Source organism: the organism of the source record quoted next, unplaced genomic scaffold (assembly GCF_019419815.1).
Source record: "Pyrus x bretschneideri cultivar Hongxiangsu unplaced genomic scaffold, Pyrus_bretschneideri_v1 Contig56, whole genome shotgun sequence".
NCBI classification, from domain to species: Eukaryota; Viridiplantae; Streptophyta; class Magnoliopsida; order Rosales; family Rosaceae; genus Pyrus; species Pyrus x bretschneideri.
In genome coordinates, this window is record NW_025999794.1 from 181,359 (window position 1) to 198,552 (window position 17,194).

The 17,194-nt window shown below is 37.8% G+C and overlaps 1 protein-coding gene across 3 annotated transcripts; it reads right to left on the minus strand.

Annotated features, from left to right (window-relative positions):
• Nucleotides 1-264: 264 nt before the first annotated feature.
• On the minus strand, nt 265-16,247 carry LOC125471072 (RNA-binding protein 39-like). 3 transcript variants are annotated; one of them, XR_007253352.1, is made up of 13 exons: nt 15,462-16,247; nt 14,720-14,798; nt 8,966-9,022; nt 8,154-8,209; nt 7,075-7,300; nt 6,233-6,319; nt 6,077-6,151; nt 5,842-5,925; nt 3,818-3,882; nt 3,552-3,741; nt 3,406-3,471; nt 1,271-1,385; nt 265-523 (listed from the first exon to the last, which is right to left on the minus strand). XR_007253352.1 is itself a non-coding variant. In XM_048570945.1 (13 exons), the coding sequence occupies exons 1-13, from the start codon at nt 16,085-16,087 to the stop codon at nt 488-490; spliced, it is 1,785 nt and encodes a 594-aa protein (XP_048426902.1). In that variant the 5' UTR covers nt 16,088-16,246; the 3' UTR covers nt 265-487. The 3 variants fall into 3 exon arrangements, 2 of the variants coding, with proteins under 2 accessions (XP_048426902.1, XP_048426903.1); XM_048570945.1 differs by having other exon boundaries at nt 3,383-3,471; nt 15,462-16,246; XM_048570946.1 differs by lacking the exons at nt 265-523; nt 1,271-1,385 and adding an exon at nt 3,142-3,241 and having other exon boundaries at nt 3,358-3,471.
• Between the last annotated feature and the right edge of the window lie 947 nt (nt 16,248-17,194).

Below are 17,194 nucleotides of genomic sequence, written 5' to 3' on the forward strand. Positions count from 1 at the left end.
ACTTTGTCAATTAGAATCAATGAAATTACATTTATACCTTTTAATAAGAAAAATGTGAGAAAAAAAAAATGAAGATATTAAAGTAATTTCAAACAAACAACTGTTTACTGTTTTTTTTCCAAGCGATATCACCCTATCACTACCCTCTAAACTCACTCTCTTTCCCGTTCTCTCTCCATTACTGCCAATACTTTTTTTTCTCCTGATGCCTGCATAACTCCTACCAAAAAAATATTTAAAAACAATATTTGAGAAGAATAAAAATAAAATTATATTTCTCACACATAGAGTGTGACCTTTGCTAGTTTAGTATAAAAAAAAAAGAGGGCACATTTTCCACGTCATGCATACCATATAATCATTACATGTGTATGATCAAAACTAGAAAGTTCGGTATCCTAAACAAAAACAAGTAACTATCCTTCAACTAAAAACACTCGATGCATGTCCGCAGACTTCTTTTCCACTCCCGCATCTGAGCAGCGGTTTAAGCTCCAAACTTGGCCTCGTAAACTTGAGGTTGCTGCACAAGACACCAAAAGGCGATGAGCAACAAGATTATTTATGAAAATGAAACCAAAAGAAAAGGGTGCGGCAACGAGAAATCAACCCAACAGTTAACACAACCATGATGGAGTCCTAGACAACATCTACACTACTACATGCTCAGTTTTGACGAAGAAACAAAGTCGACTCAAACTTATTGTCAGAAAGTTTCGACGTGCTATAACAAAAATGTCCAACAATAATACTTGACATCATAAATTATATGTGCACACTCGTAAGTTCATAACAAGAAAACTAAGGCCTTCGTTCGGTGAGTAGAATTGGATTGGAATAGATAATTCGATTGGAATAGATAATTCTCCAATTTCAAGGCAAATTGAAGGTAGATTATTCATTTATAGGGGATTAGAAGAGGATTAGACATGAAGAAAACTCAATCACTTCTAATCCTACCATTTTAAAGAGGATTGGAATGGAAAAGTTTAGAAGAGGATTAGACATGAAGAAAACTCAATCACTTCTAATCCTACCATTTTAAAGAGGATTGGAATGGAAAAGTTATCTTCATATGTAATCCATCTTCAACCCTCTTCCTAGTGGGTCATAATTTCTTCATTTCTCCCCATAACATGCCTCAACGTTTGAGAGTTATCCATTTCAATCCAAATCCTATGCACCAAACGAGCCCTTGCATCTATTTTTTCAGATCCACACAGGAATCACCAAAACCATATTTGACAACAGAAAGTTAAAGACACGTTACCATGAACAGGGCTGAAATCAGCCTTCGTGCAAACCATCTCAAATGCATTGCATGTTGAGCTCCGGCTGCTGCTTCCACAGTTTCAAACCGCAAATACACAAAACCAGCACTGTTTCTGTATCAAGCAAATCAAATTAGGAGAAAAAAGACCAATTCAGTTTTGAAATTCACCTGCTCCCTCAAATATCAAACGCAATACATGTATGCAGAAACAAGTGGGAAAGAACTGCTTTTGTAAAGTATCTTTTCACATTATCAAACAAAATAAAATTGAAAATACAGAGGATTTTAGAAAAGAAAAAACCTTTGGTTCTTAACCAGGATTCGACAAAAATATTTCATCATTCAACGTGACATTATTTATTGGGGTGTGATATCCACACACCCCTTTTGCAGAGTCTTTATAGATTTGGAAAAAGCGTATGATAGGGTCCCCAAGAGACATTCTTTGAAGGATTTTGGAGAAGAAAGGAGTACGAGTAGCATATATCCAAGCTATAAAGGATATGTATGATGGAGCAAAGACTGTCGTAAGAACACATGAAGGACAAACTCAAGGCTTCCCCATAATTGTAGGGCTACATCAAGGCTCATCTTTAAGTCCTTACCTTTTTGCATTGGTAATGAATGAGTTAACGGGACATATTCAAGATGATATTCCTTGGTGTATGGCCTTTTGCAGACGATATAGTGTTGATAAATGAAACTAGGAAAGAGTAAATGTGAAGCTTAACCTTTGGAGAGAAGTGTTGGAATCTAAAGGTCTTCGCCTAAGTTGGTCAAAGATAGAGTATCTGGAGTGCAAGTTCAGTGCAAACGGAGGCTCAAATGAGTTAGGGGTGAGGATTGGAGATCAGGAAGTACCAAAGAGCGACCAATTTTGCTACCTAAGATATATCTTGCAAAAGAACAGAGAGTTGGATGGAGACCTCAACCATAGAATACAAGCTAGATGGAAGAAGTGGAAGAGTGCATCCAATGGGTTGTGTGACCGTCGTATGCCACTGAAGCTCAAGGGTATAGGACGGCAATAAGGCCAACAATGCTTTATGGCACGGAGTGTTGGGTGGTGAAGCATCAACACGTACATAAAATGGGTGTAGCAGAGATGAGAATGCTTCGTTGATGTGTGGACACACGAGAAAGGATAAGATTAGGGATGAGGTTATCCAAGGTAGAGTAGGAGTAGCTGAAATTGAAGGAAAGATGAGAGAGAATCGGTTACAGCGGTTTGGACATGTGAAACGAAGCCTACTGATGCTCCGATTAAAAGATGCAATTACTGTATAGAAGTTTAAGGCCAAAGGGATAGAGGAAGACCTAGGAAAATTTTGGAAGGCACTCTAAGAAAGGACTTAAAAGTACTTAGATCTGCTCTGACATGGCACAGAACCGAGCTTTCTAGGATTCATACAGCTGACTCACTTAGTGAGAAAAGATTTTGTTGTTGTTGATCTTTTTCAATTCATTCAATCCAACAGGCAAAAATTAAGAGGGTGTGTGAGAAGTAAAAAAGGATGTGTGGATAGCACACCCCTATTTATTTTCTAGAACAATATTCAACGTAACAAAAATTATATTAGTTCTCAATGTTATAAGGGTTTTGAGAAATGAGAATAGAGGCATCTACTAAAAACTATTTATTTTCATATAGAGGAATCTACTAATTTTTTTTCTCTATTTCATATGGTTTTGCAATGGGCTCCTTTCGGTTTCGATGCCTCTATAATCAAGCACAACCCAAGAAACTGAACACCCAACCGTTAGTTGAATCTCCCTTGGGAGTTCTATTTTCCAATTTCCTCCACCCTATAAGGTGAGACTGGCCCCCCCCCCCCCCCCACCACCCACCCATCCACCCCCCCCACCCCACCCCAAAACACAGAAAGTGCCCACCCAGTATTTCATAAATATCAACGACATCTTGCAATAATATTACACAAACAAGACATTCATATTATAATTGCATACCTAGTATTCATATTTAAGCACTTACTTGTCGACATAAATATGCTTCACCTGGCCATATTTCGAACATTCTTGCAATAATATTACACAAACAAGACATTCATATTATAATTGCATACCTAGTATTCATATTTAAGCACTTACTTGTCCACATAAATATGCTTCACCTGGCCATATTTCGAACATTCTTCTTCAACATCCTCTTTAATGTCTATATCAAAATCTGGCTCCCTCTGCAAACATAATACTGAATTTTAGGACTAAAAAGTACTTGGGGAGGCAAGTGAAAACAATTTTTGCAAAGAACAGACACCTCAGTGGCTGGATCGAACATATTTTTCAGTAGTAGACATTCGCTGGGGTTTCCAACAGGTTCATTGACTGCAACTGCTGCTGGAAGAATAGGAGCAGAGACTGCAGCTTGACCATTGATTGGCAACACAACAGCTAGTTGATTAGGAGCTGCCCCATTCAGCGCAGGAACTCCAAGAGAGCCCACAATACTACCAAAAGAGAGACAATCAGACATAGGAAAACAACATAACTACCAGAAAGCAGTGAGGAAAAATGGTTGCACACCTTGTGGCAATACCAGTGCGATCCAGCTTCTGCATTAGCAGTGCTCTAGATTGGGCATTTAAAGACTGCAAAGAAAAGCACTTAACATTGGAGAGGAAGTCTCTTTTGTAGAAATTAGATTATTCAGTAATATCATACATATCAATAACAGGTCATACATTAAGGTTGGGTAGTGTTATCCACAAACCCATTTTCACTTCTCACACACCCCTCTCATTTTTCAGCCATCGGATCGAATAAATTGAAGAAGATCAATGGCAAAAATTAACAAGGGTATGGGGAGGTAAAAATGGGTGTGTGAATGCCACTATCCATTAAGGTTTCTCTATCCTACGCCAATTCCACCTGTTTTGTTGTATTTCTCCAATACAATATCCAGGAGGATGAAAAAAGCCTTCTCTTTCCACCGGATGTATACATGCTAATATACTATACATAGTATTATTGATATCTAATGCTTTGCGTATTATTATTGATAACAAATACTATGCATAGTAATGAATATTACTGCTATCTAATACTATGCAAGTACATGCAAATATATAATACTACATGCATAGTATTAGATATCTATGCAGTCGAGTAATAAAAACATACAGGGGCTGACCTAAACCCTAATATATAATAGGAGAAATTAGGTTCTCATCCTTCCTTTTGCTACTCCTTTGATTAAAACCTTATTCATTTTCATTTTTTGATCAAGGTCCTTGGTATTAATAACATCATTAATTATTTCAATAATAAAATATTTTTTATTTCTAAATATATTCATTTAATGTTAAAAATGTTACAATTAGTATATTTATATTTATGGCTAAATTTTTTATCGTATATTTTTATTTTTAGTTTGTACCCATTTTTAATTTGCAACCCTTTTTTAATTTGTTCCAATTTTCTTTTCAGTTTTAATTTGTACCCATATATTAATTTCCTTTTGTGCCCATATTTTATAAAGTTTTATTTGTATTTGTACCCATATTTTTTTATTTATTTGTACCCATTTTTAATTTTGCTAAATGTACCCATGTTAATTATAAGTACCATTCATGTAATTTTTTTTCAAATTTTTAATCTTAAAATGTACTCATTCTTAAATATACCAATTTGTTAAGGTAAAATGTACCATTTTTTTTTATATAAAATCTATTCAATTTTTTTCTAATCCATTTTTTAAACTTGTATGGGTACTTTTTTTTCTTTTTTTTTTTTTTTGTTGATTTGAGAATGTATCCATGTTAAGTTTAATCGAAGAAATTTACTAATATTATTAAGCCTAATATTTTTTTTTTTTTTTTTTTTTGGTGATTTTGAAGAATGTACCCATGTTTACACACACACACACACACAATAATATATTTATATTTTAATATTTTTAATCCCACAAATTATGGTTTTTTATTTAAAATCTCATTAATATAAACAACTATAAATTTCAATTTTTAATTTAAAAAAGTATAGTAACGTATATAAAAATAAATTATCACATTAATTTCAGGGACTTGGATCAAAAATTGAAAGCCAACAAGGTTTTAGTCAAAGAATTTTCATAGCTAGGGACCACATCCAAAGTCTCCCATAATAATATTACTGATATCTAAAACTATGCATGTATACATGCAAATATATAATACTAATGCATAGTGTTAGATATCTATACACAGTCGAGTAATAAAGACGTCCAGGGGCTGACCTAAACCTTAACATACACACACACACACACGCACGCATAGTATTAGATATAAAAAAATAACCTTTTTTCTCAGTGTTTTTTAAGATTGGATACAAATACTCTTATGAGGAGTGCACAATTAGATTTTTGGAGTGCCAATAGTAGTCCCTTTTATAAATACTCTTTATCAAAATATTTCATTCAAAACTTCCACCATTTAGTCTAAACATTGATATTTTATTAATATTCACATTCATTTAACATTTAATTTTTTTCCTTTACATTAATATTTAGTGCTTTGAGTATTCGTGAACGTACTAATAGTCATCAACATAATGAAAATGTTGAAACTCACCAAACCACCCCCATCATCATCATCAAAGTCTGCAGATTTTGCTCCAGCATCTTGAGATCCAACATGATCTGTAACAGATGAAACCTACACACAAAGTGTCCAATAAGTGTTCACCACGACTCCTCACAAAAATAACTACAAAAGTTCCATAGCCGCTGACAAGCAGCCACCATAGTAAACTAGAAATTTTAACATTCAACTTGCCATCAAAACTATTACAAAAATACAAGCCTACCTTGATAGTTCGACCAGCAATCTCCAACTTTCCATTCAAACTTTGAGCAGCCTTTGCATGTTCTAGATGAGCAAACTATAAACATAATGAACAAATAAATAAGCACCAACAAAATGTAACAATCTTCTAAACTTAAAATGAGAAGTAGACACTGACTTGAACAAAGCCAAAACCCTTGCACTGTCCTGTCTCAAGATCAAGGGGAAGTTGCACAAGCTCCACTGGTCCAAACGGTTCAAAAATCTGAGCATTCAACATAGAAATATATGGTTGTGAGAAACGAACTCAAAATATATAACAGAAATGAAATTTGGGAATACTATTTTCAACTGCTGTCTAGTCCTAGTTTATAGCATGGTCTCCCTGACCCTGAGAACAGCATAAAATGTGATACTTCAGAGAATCAGTAATCTTATCTATGATTCTACTCATGGTGTCTATAATAAATCCTAAGGAATGACAGTTCATCATAGTCTAGCACTCCCTTGCTTTCTTTCTTTTCATGTGTTTGCTGTCGTGAAAGTATACATTTCACATTAACACATATGTAGCCATCCAGTAGCTTACATATAGATAATATACGGCAGCTTACATGTATAGCCGTGCCCAAGAACACACCCAGGCTAGCCTCGAGGCTAGTTTTTTAAAACATCAGTGTGTTGCGTGCGTGCACATTTAATCTATATATGTATATATATACATAGAAGGGAGAAGTGAAAAGGTGAAACTTTCATAATCCCATAAAAAAAGGCCCTGGTTATTAAATTGCTAAGGGGCCACATAATTATATAGGAGGGTAAACTTGGGAAAAAAAAATTTAGATTAAAATAGTCAAATATATATAAGACTATAAGTATACAAATATACTAGGAAGTTACACCTCCCTCCTTTTCATTTCATTTCCTTATCCGTTACATATAAATATTTACTCTGGAAAAACTTCATACACACATACACATATTTAGAACATTAAACCTAGACGAACTGAGCATAAATACCTCTCTAAGGTGAGTCTCAGTCATGTTAAAATGCAAGTTCCCTACATACAGTTTCCTATCAACCGCACCAAATGGCCCTACAACACCTGCAGCCCCACTCGTGTTGGACTGAACAAGATTCTTTTCAGCCTCAGAAGGTTTCACCATTACAGGTTGCCCCATAAGTAGTTGGCCGGAAAGAGCTATAGCCATTGGCACAGACATTGCATCATAGAACTCAATATACCTGCAGTATCACCGGGCCTTTATAGTAAGTTTGATGGAATATACAAGACCATAAGTATTCTAGTCAAAATTTACAAAGCATATATCAAAGAGACGTAGGGAAACAAAAACTGTAGGGCAGAAAGCTCAAGCTGAATTTCTTTTGATGAATCTGATGACTCATATAAAAGAAAATGTTAGCTCATCACAATAAAATAAAGAAAATAACAAATATTTCATTAGAAATTGATCGATTAATGAATACTATAGAAAAAGGCAGAATGGGGGGAAATTTGAAGCAAGTCTTCTTCTAGTTCACTCGGAGCTACAAGTTTGATAATGAAAATCCCAATCACAAAAACTTAACAGTAAACTTACATATACATACATACATACATTATACATATATATTGCATTAACTAGGACTCGAAGATCATAGAGATGTCAATAGACTTAGAGCTTATGAAACACTGGAACAAAGGGAAATGGAGATAAAATTCTCCACCGACCCTACCCTGAGAAATTTTTGCATAAAAAAATAATCTATTATCATAAATAATATCACCAAATGGGAGGACCATTAGATGAAATTTTTCGGAAAGGTGCACCGGGATTCAGAATGGCCCTTATAACACGAAACATGAAGACGAAGAAAGCAGGAAAGGATGTAAAATAGGTTTATGTCATCTACCTTGAGTACGCAGCATGAATTGATTAAACATGAGTGCAAGGTATTCCCACCATCCCTCATCATTATCGCATTGCTAGTCTATTAAAGAATACAGTTAAACTTGATTCTAAAGGGATGATATACTATCATGTATCTTACAAAGAACACACGTGTCTATGATACAGTTTCATTTAAATGCACATACCCAACTCCCTTTGACCGTCTAGAATTCCTGTCCATGATCAGGCGTACATCCCTCACCTGAAAGTGAAAGAAAAACAATTAGACAAGTGTCAGATCATTTAGAAATTTATGAACTTGAAAGAAAATTGGCTTGTACAGAGGTTTTTGATATTGACACAGCATGATAAAACACCTAGTTTGGGGTGTTCATAAGATGCCCACATAGCTCATTTGTACATTTTCACTCACCCCTCATATACAGAATGTTGAGAGAATATAAAGTCATTATATTACTCGTAACTGAAGGCAGAGGAGCATGTACTGCAACAGGAAGCAAATGAATCTCAATAACATGCATTTGAAGAGCATCTTATGCAACAAGATTGAAATTATTCTCACATATGTAGGAGTAACCAGAATTATAATGCAAGGTGTCACAAAATGAGAATTAAAGGTACAAAACTTTGTTATATGAAGTTTTCCCTTATTCTTATGTAGGAGTAACCAGAATCATAATGCAAGGTGTCACAAAATGAGAATTAAAGGTACAAAACCTTGTTATGAAGTTTTCCCTTATTCTTATGAGTCTTAATACTTACTTTTAAAATGAAGGGCATTCTAGTAATTTTATTTCAAACTGACTTACGGATACTGACTTTTCTAATTTTTTTTCTAACCAAAAAAAAACAAAAAACTTTTCTTTTATGTAAACATTAATTCACACATGTATAGCATGTACGTGCTGCTATTATTATATAAAATAACCTTTATAAAGAGAATTAGAAGAAAAAACATCTAAAATGTAAAAGAAAGAAAGAATGAAGTTAAGCCAACCTTGCCCGCTTTTGAGAAGAATTCATAAACATCTCGTTCAGTTGCCTTCAGTGGCATCTGTCATCATCAGATTATTAACCAACCAAAAAATAGTCAGATATATTGCAAAATGAAATTCATAAGGTTCCACAACTTAGGAAATTAGGTTTCCCATATCAACAATCTTACGACATGTGCGAGTTAAATTTTAAAACTGAACAAAAATTAACTTGATTTTAAATTTCGAAACAGTTAAAACCACCCCTCATTTGTCTCATATTGTTGTGTATTTTTTACCAGCTCATTTTCTGACTATTTCCCTGTGGATGAACCATTAACAGCATGTACTAAACATAATTTTCCAATCTTAATCATATTATCAAAGCTATATGTTGTTTTTTGGCTCGTCAATTTGTGTCCTTTTCTGTTTAGGATTGTTTTAGGGAAAGGGTGCACCAATTCTTCTCCTAAAAGGGCTAGGAAAGAATCTTAGTTTCCTTATTCAATTTAGATTAGAAATCCTAGAAGTCTATTTGGAATTGGAAAGGAAGTCTAATTTCCTATTCCACTTAGAATAGGAATTATAATCTGTAAAGGACATGTAAGCCAACCCTATATCTATAAATAGGGTGCGGCAAGGCTGATTTTCAGCAGAGAGAAAACAGCCAAACAGCAGAGAGGTTTGAGATTAGTTCTAGGGTTTGCATAAGTTCTGTAATCTCTATTATTAATCAAAGAAGCGGTGATTTCTCTACCTAGGGAAATCACAACTGGACGTAGGCATAAGTTCTGCCGAACCAGTATAATTCTTGTGTGTTTCTAAGTTTTCTATATTTGCTAGTTTAGTCTATTGCCGTTGGTTACATCAAAGAACAAGATCCAGTGTGCGGGTTTTTTCATCAATTGGTATCAAGAGCTAGGATCAAGGTGTTCTACGATGTTAAAAGGGAAGATGAATGCGGATCAAGGACCTGCGTTAAAACCGTTTGACGGCAAGGATGACTTCACGGACTGGCAAAGGATGATGAAGAACGTACTGATACAGCAGGATTTGGATGATGCACTTGATGGTAAGAAGCCGGAAAGCATGACAGAAGCAGCATGGAATAAGGTTCTCAAGAAGGCCAAGAGTTCCATCGAGATCCATCTCACAAGATCAGTTCGGTCACACATCACCGAAAAGATGTCTGCCCAGGAAGCATGGGAAAAATTGGAGAATGTTTATATGGGCAAAACCGTGTCCAATAAACTTTTTCTAAAGGATGAACTATTCGGGCTTCGACTAGAAGAAGGAGGTGATATTGAAGATCACGTATGCAGGTTCCAGAATTGCATAGCTAATCTTCAAAAAGTCGAAGAAACTTACAAAGATGATGATATGGCTATCATCCTGCTAAGGTCTCTACCTTCGTCTTTCAAGCACTTTCGAACAACTCTAATGTTTGGAAAAGAGTCCTTGAAGCTTGAAGACGTAATTCAAGCTCTTCAGTCATATGCTAAACTAGATGATCTAACTGAAAGCTCTTAAGGCCTTTATGCCAAAGGCAAGGAGAGGGGGCGGGAAAAGACAAGGGAAGAGAAAACTGGCAACAGAGGTAGGTCAAAATCCAAGAAGAAAAAGGAAAAGAAGGAAGGTTGCTTCGAATGTGGTTCAGCCGATCATTGGAAGAGGAACTGCAAGATTTGGAAAGAAAAGAAAGCCAAGATGGAAGGAAGCTCAGGTTCCGCTAGTGCAGTCACCGAACATGAGAGTGACGGGGAACTTCTTTCGGTAACATCGGGCTCCAAGGCTTTCAATTGGATTTTGGATACTGGATGCACGTTTCATATGTGTGCAGTAAAAGAATGGTTCGATACTTACAAAGAAGTCAGCAGCGGGGAAGTCTTAATGGGGGATGATTCTTCATGTCCTGTAAGAGGAATCGGCACTGTTCGAATCAGAATGTTCGATGGGATGATACGAGCTTTAGGGAACGTCAGGTATGTCCCTAGACTAAGAAAGAATTTGATTTCCTTGGGTACTTTAGATGAGGCCGGTTATGGGTACAAGTCTAAAAAAGGAAGACTCAGGGTAACCAAAGGATCGCTAGTGGTAATGCGGGGTGACCTACAACCCAATAAGTTGTATAAGTTAATTGGGACCACTATAGTCGGGGGAGCAGCTGTTTCTGTAAATCAAAGTATAGAAGACAAGACTGAACTATGGCATCATAGGCTCGGGCACATAAGCCAGAAGGGATTGCAAGAATTACACAAGCAAGGCCTGTTGGAAGGCGTGTCAGCTTGCAAACTGGACTTTTGTGAATACTGTGTTCTTGGGAAGCAAAGAAAGGTATCATTCGCAAGTAGCAGTGCAGATAGCCGAAGTAAGGAGCAACTCAGCTATATTCACTCAGATGTTTGGGGTCCTGCTCCAACTAAATCAAATGGTGGAGCCAGGTATTTTGTTACTTTCATGGATGATTTTTCTAGGAAGGTTTGGATTTATTTCATGAAGCAGAAATCCGAGGTTTTTGCAAAGTTCAAGGAATGGAAAACAGAAACCGAGAATCAAACTGGAAGAAAGATCAAGTATCTGAGAAGTGACAATGGAGGTGAATATACAAGTAATGAGTTCACCGATTACTGCAAGCAGGAAGGCATCATAAGGCACTTCACAGTAAAGAAGAATCCCCAACAAAATGGAGCTGCTGAGAGGATGAATCGAACTGTCATGGAGAGAGAAAGGAGCATGCGATTTCATGCAGGATTGCCTGATAGTTTTTGGGCAGAGGCTGTTAATCATGCAAGTTATTTGATTAACAGATCACCATCTACAGTTCTCGGTTTTAAGAGTGCAGAAGAGGTATGGTCTGAGAAGCCGGTGGATTATTCCAAGCTCAGGGTGTTCGGCTGTAGTGCTTATGCACATATTCCAAGTGATGAAAGGTCCAAGCTAAAACCGAAGTCTATACTTTGCATATTCCTAGGTTTTGAGAAAGGAGTGAAGGGTTTCAAGCTTTGGGATTTCAACAACAAGAAAAAGGTTGTCAGTCGAGATGTTGTCTTTGATGAGACAACCATGCCTCTGAATAAAGTCGAGAGCAGTAGGGAGAAGAAGGATGATGCTGAAATTGAAGCAACAAAGATTCCGTTAATCAGTTCAGATGAAGAAGAAGCTCAGGTGGAGCAAATTGAGGAAGAGGCCGAATCTGATGGTTTTGAGGAAGAAGAAGAGCATCAGCATCATTCACCAGTTAGGAATCAGGTGGAGCAAGAAACAGGACAGATTGAAGGTACTCCAATCCGCCAGATATCCCAAAGGAGTCAAACTCCACCCAACAATCCACCTGCATTCCAAAGATGCATAGCACTGGACAAACCTAAGCGGAACAAGAAGAAACTTGACAGGTTTGGGTTTGACCAAAACGAAGTTAATTATGCTCTTAACATTAGTCAAGGAGATCCGACTACTTATCGAGAAGCTATAGCAAGTGATGAGCGAGATAGTTGGATAAGTGCTATGACAGAGGAAATGGAGTCTCTTTACAAGAACTCTGTTTGGGAGTTGGTTCCTAAACCCAAAGACAGAAAGCTAGTTGGATGCAAGTGGGTATTTAGGAAAAAGGAAGGACTACATGAACAAGATGCCGTGAGATTCAAAGCAAGGCTCGTGGCTAAGGGGTACTCACAAAAGGAAGGGGTGGATTATGATGAGATCTTTTCACCTGTAGTCACGCATACTTCTATCCGATTGCTTTTAGCAATGGCAGCTCAGCATGACATGGAGATTGAGCAGATGGATGTGAAGACAGCATTTCTTCATGGGGATTTAGAGGAGACGATATTCATGGCTCAACCAGAAGGGTTTGTTGAATATGGGAAAGAAAACCTAGTATGTCAGCTAAGGAAGTCCCTGTATGGCCTGAAACAGTCTCCAAGACAGTGGTACAAGAGGTTTGATTCATTCATGCTGAAAATTAATTTTAGAAGGTGTTTGTATGACTGTTGTGTGTACTATCATGTGTTCCAAGATGGGATGATCATATTGCTATTGCTATATGTGGATGACATGTTAATTGCCTGTCAAGACAAGTCTAGAATTCAAGACTTGAAAAGGATGTTGAGCGAGGAGTTCGACATGAAGGATCTAGGTGCCGCACAGAAGATCCTTGGCATGGAAATTCAGAGAGATATGACCGCTGGAAGGATTTGGATATCACAAGCCAAGTATATTCAGAAGGTTCTTGAGAAGTTCAACATGCAAGAAGCAAAGGTAGTTTCGACTCCTTTGGCAGCTCACTTCAGGTTAAGTGGACAACAGTGTCCTACGTCCGAGGAAGAGCAACAAGAAATGAAGAAGGTGCCTTATGCTAATGCCGTGGGCTGCCTCATGTATGCAATGGTATGCACACGTCCTGACATAGCTCAAGCAATCAGTGTCGTTTCCAGATACATGGCAAATCCAGGAAAGCAACATTGGGATGTAGTCAAGTGGATTTTGCGTTATTTGAAGGGTTCTTGGCGACAAAGGATTATGTTTGAGAAGCAAAAGGAAAATGCAGGGGTGTTAGGATATGTGGATGCCGATTATGCAGGGGACTTGGACAAGAGAAGGTCAACTTCTGGTTATGTGTTTACATGCGCAGGAGGACCAATTAGTTGGAGGGCACTACTGCAACCAATTACAGCTTTATCGACCACAGAGGCAGAGTATATTGCATTGGCCGAAGCTGGAAAGGAAGCAATTTGGCTTAGTGGCTTGGTAAGTCAAATGGGAATCACTCAAGATTGTGTGAAGCTTAAGTGTGATAGTCAAAGTGCCATTCACTTGGCAAAGAATCAGGTTTTTTCTGGAAGATCAAAGCACATTGAAGCAAGGTATCACAGAATCAGAGATTGGGTGGAGTCTAAGGAAATTTGGATTGAAAAGGTTCATACGGATGACAATGCCGCAGATTTCCTTACAAAGATAGTGCCGGCCAAGAAGTTCAAGCATTGTTTGAACTTGATCAATCTCGTTGATTGATTAAAGTGGAGCACCTCCTCACCTGAGGTGCAATGAGGCAAGAAGGAGGTTGCCAAGGTGAAGACTCTTGAAGTTTTCCAGAGTTACTTCAAGAAGGTTCAAAGATACTCTGGGGTGCAAACGATCAGGACTTGGTTTGACTCACCAAGGTGGAGATTGTTGTTTTTTGGCTCGTCAATTTGTGTCCTTTTCTGTTTAGGATTGTTTTAGGGAAAGGGTGCACCAATTCTTCTCCTAAAAGGGCTAGGAAAGAATCTTAGTTTCCTTATTCAATTTAGATTAGAAATCCTAGAAGTCTATTTGGAATTGGAAAGGAAGTCTAATTTCCTATTCCACTTAGAATAGGAATTATAATCTGTAAAGGACATGTAAGCCAACCCTATATCTATAAATAGGGTGCGGCAAGGCTGATTTTCAGCAGAGAGAAAACAGCCAAACAGCAGAGAGGTTTGAGATTAGTTCTAGGGTTTGCATAAGTTCTGTAATCTCTATTATTAATCAAAGAAGCGGTGATTTCTCTACCTAGGGAAATCACAACTGGACGTAGGCATAAGTTCTGCCGAACCAGTATAATTCTTGTGTGTTTCTAAGTTTTCTATATTTGCTAGTTTAGTCTATTGCCGTTGGTTACATCAAAGAACAAGATCCAGTGTGCGGGTTTTTTCATCACTATAAGTTCTAAGAAACCTTACAGAAGGAATTTGGCTAAGAATTCATTGCAAATATAAATAAAATTTCTGAAGAGCAAAAAACAGCAAGCCAGATACCTGGTAAGCAAAAACAGTTCTCTGATCCCTTTCTGGATCAGCTTCCGGCTCCACCGCTTCCTTTTTGTCCTTAAACCTCCTGCCATTTAAATGTCATTCGACACGGTTAAACAATTTTAAACTGTATTAGAATTAACCACTTTCAAATTGAAATGTTTAAGGACTACCTCTCATAAGCCAGGCAAATCCATATAACAAAAACATTTTGAGACATTTGGTATCAACTTTCAGTGACATTGTTCGACATAAAATAACGATGAAAGAAAAAATTATCCTATACATCATCGTATTGCCAACTGTAATTTCCGATGTATTAGCAAAAATCTTGACAAATAACTGAGATACACAGTATCTGGTGTATTATTGAGATTTTATACTCTCCAAATTACAAAATTCAACATTTTCACCAAAACAGAACAGTTGAGTTCACATCAAGTAATAATCAACAGTGAAAGAAGAAAAGGGTACAATGCGGATCTATAAGAGATATTACAAAAACCGAGCACAAAAACATATGATGAAAATTAAAAAATAATAATAATCAGACATTATAGGAACAAAGCATGATATGTAGTTCCCACAAAACAATTTACATTACCACATAAAATACAGATGCAAGCACCAGCAACGACGACGAAGAGCAAACTAGTAGAAAGACCAGAAGCTAATAAATGTATGAAACTAGCAAAACCAAACGAACAAAAATTAAGTAAATTGAAGAATAAACGCATTGTTTTATTACCTGCTCTCCCTCAACTCAAGCTCTCGATCTCTTTCTCTAATTTCCCTCTCCCTATCGCGTTCAGAGCGGCTCCTACTTCTGCGAGATCGCTCTCTCTCTTCTCGGTCACTACTCCTGCGAGGCCTCTCTTTCTCTTCGCGGTCGGAGCGACTCACACTCCTCCGAGACCTCTCATTCTCCTCTTTCTCTCTTCTCTCTCTGTCCTCCCTCTCTCTCCTATCTCTCCTCTCTCTTTCCCTTTCCTTCTCTCTTTCCCTCTCCCTCCGCTCTTTTTCTCTCTCCTTGTCCTTGTCCTTCTCCTTGACCCTGTCCTTCTCTCTGCTACTCCTCTCTCTGTCTCTCTCCCTCTCGCGATCACGATCGTGGTCCTTATCCCTTTCACTGTCCCGGTCTCTCTCCCTCCCACTTCGATGGTGCCGATCCTTCTCTCGCCCGTTCTCGTGCTCCGCCTTTGACCTCTTACTGCTCTTCCTTTCGTCCTCTTCACCGCCCACCGAAACGTGGTCGCCAACCTCTCTCTTCCTGTAGCTCTTCTCGGTCCCTTTCTTGCTAGTTTTCTGCTTGGAGTCGCGGTCGTCGTTCTCCTGCACAGTCTTCTCCAGATAATCGTACTCGTCGAAGTCCATCGCTGGATTCAGAATTGCTCGTCAATCTTCTCCGAGCTAGGGTTCGTCGAAACCCCCTATGTTTAGCAAGAAGGGGAAGAAATCAAAATTGTGAAATTTTGTATTTCTAGGGTTTTGGTAAGGAATTGATTGGTCGCCGCGGGTTCTCTATGGTACCGTTTGGTACGGACGGAGTGGGACGAGACGTTTCCTCTCACGTTTGGTGCGCCTAAAACGGGTGGAACGTGCTGTCTTACGGGACGAACTTTGGGTGAATTTTGGTTTCGCCTTCCCTGGAACGACTCGTTCCACATCCGTGAAACATAAAATTGTAACATTTTAAGACAAAAATATCCCTTATCTTTTTCAATATTTACACCATCCAAAAAACAAATCCTAAAATTATATCTTCTTCGTTCCATTTTCTCTGCCTGTTGCTGCCTTTTCCCGTAGCCTTCCTCTTCATCTTCTCCCGTAGTAGCATCTCCAAGTTTGATCTTGATCTTCTCCTGTAGCCGCTGCATCGCCAGGTTCGATCTTGATCTTCCCCCGTAGCCGCTGCATCTCTAGGTTCGTTTTCTTGATTTTTCCATGGAAAATTTCAATTTTCTGGGAAAATAGAATGATTATGAGAAAATAAGTTCGTTTTCTTGTTTTCTCTGGTTTAATTTGTGCTTGTGAAAAAGAACAAAGTCTGATTTTTAAGGTTTATACGATTCTGGTTTGTGAAGATTAGATTTGGTTCCGATCTGTGCAATTTAATGGGTTCGGTTGTGAGCTTGGCTTTGTATGATGGAAAAAGTTGGTTCTTTCTGCATTTGGTTAGCTGAAATGTTAATCAATTGGATGCATTTTAATGGTTATTTTACTAATTATTGGTCAGTGTGCATAATTAAGCCCATTGTTTACAATTGGAGGAGGGTTAGTAACGCTCGTCGTATATTTCCGTATGCTTGTTTTCAGATGCAGGGGATCTTTTCACATGTGTAGATGGCTCGTTTGGTCAACTCGGGCATGGTGATTTCCAATCACGGTGCCGTCCTGTCAAAGTCTCCTTGTTTGTTGATAAGCATGTGGAGCTAATAGCATGCGGAATGCGCCATTGGCTTGTTTTGCTGAAAGGTAGAT

Excerpts from the sequence above, each read along its gene's own strand:
- LOC125471072 (XM_048570945.1), bottom strand. The coding sequence starts at position 16,087 with ATGGACTTCGACGAGTACGATTATCTGGAGAAGACTGTGCAGGAGAAC. Across the intron at positions 3,472-3,551 it reads TGTTCGATCCAGCCACTGAG|AGGGAGCCAGATTTTGATAT; the intron begins GTGTCTGTTCTT and ends TTATGTTTGCAG. Across the intron at positions 524-1,270 it reads TGATTTCAGCCCTGTTCATG|CAACCTCAAGTTTACGAGGC; the intron begins GTAACGTGTCTT and ends TGTCTTGTGCAG.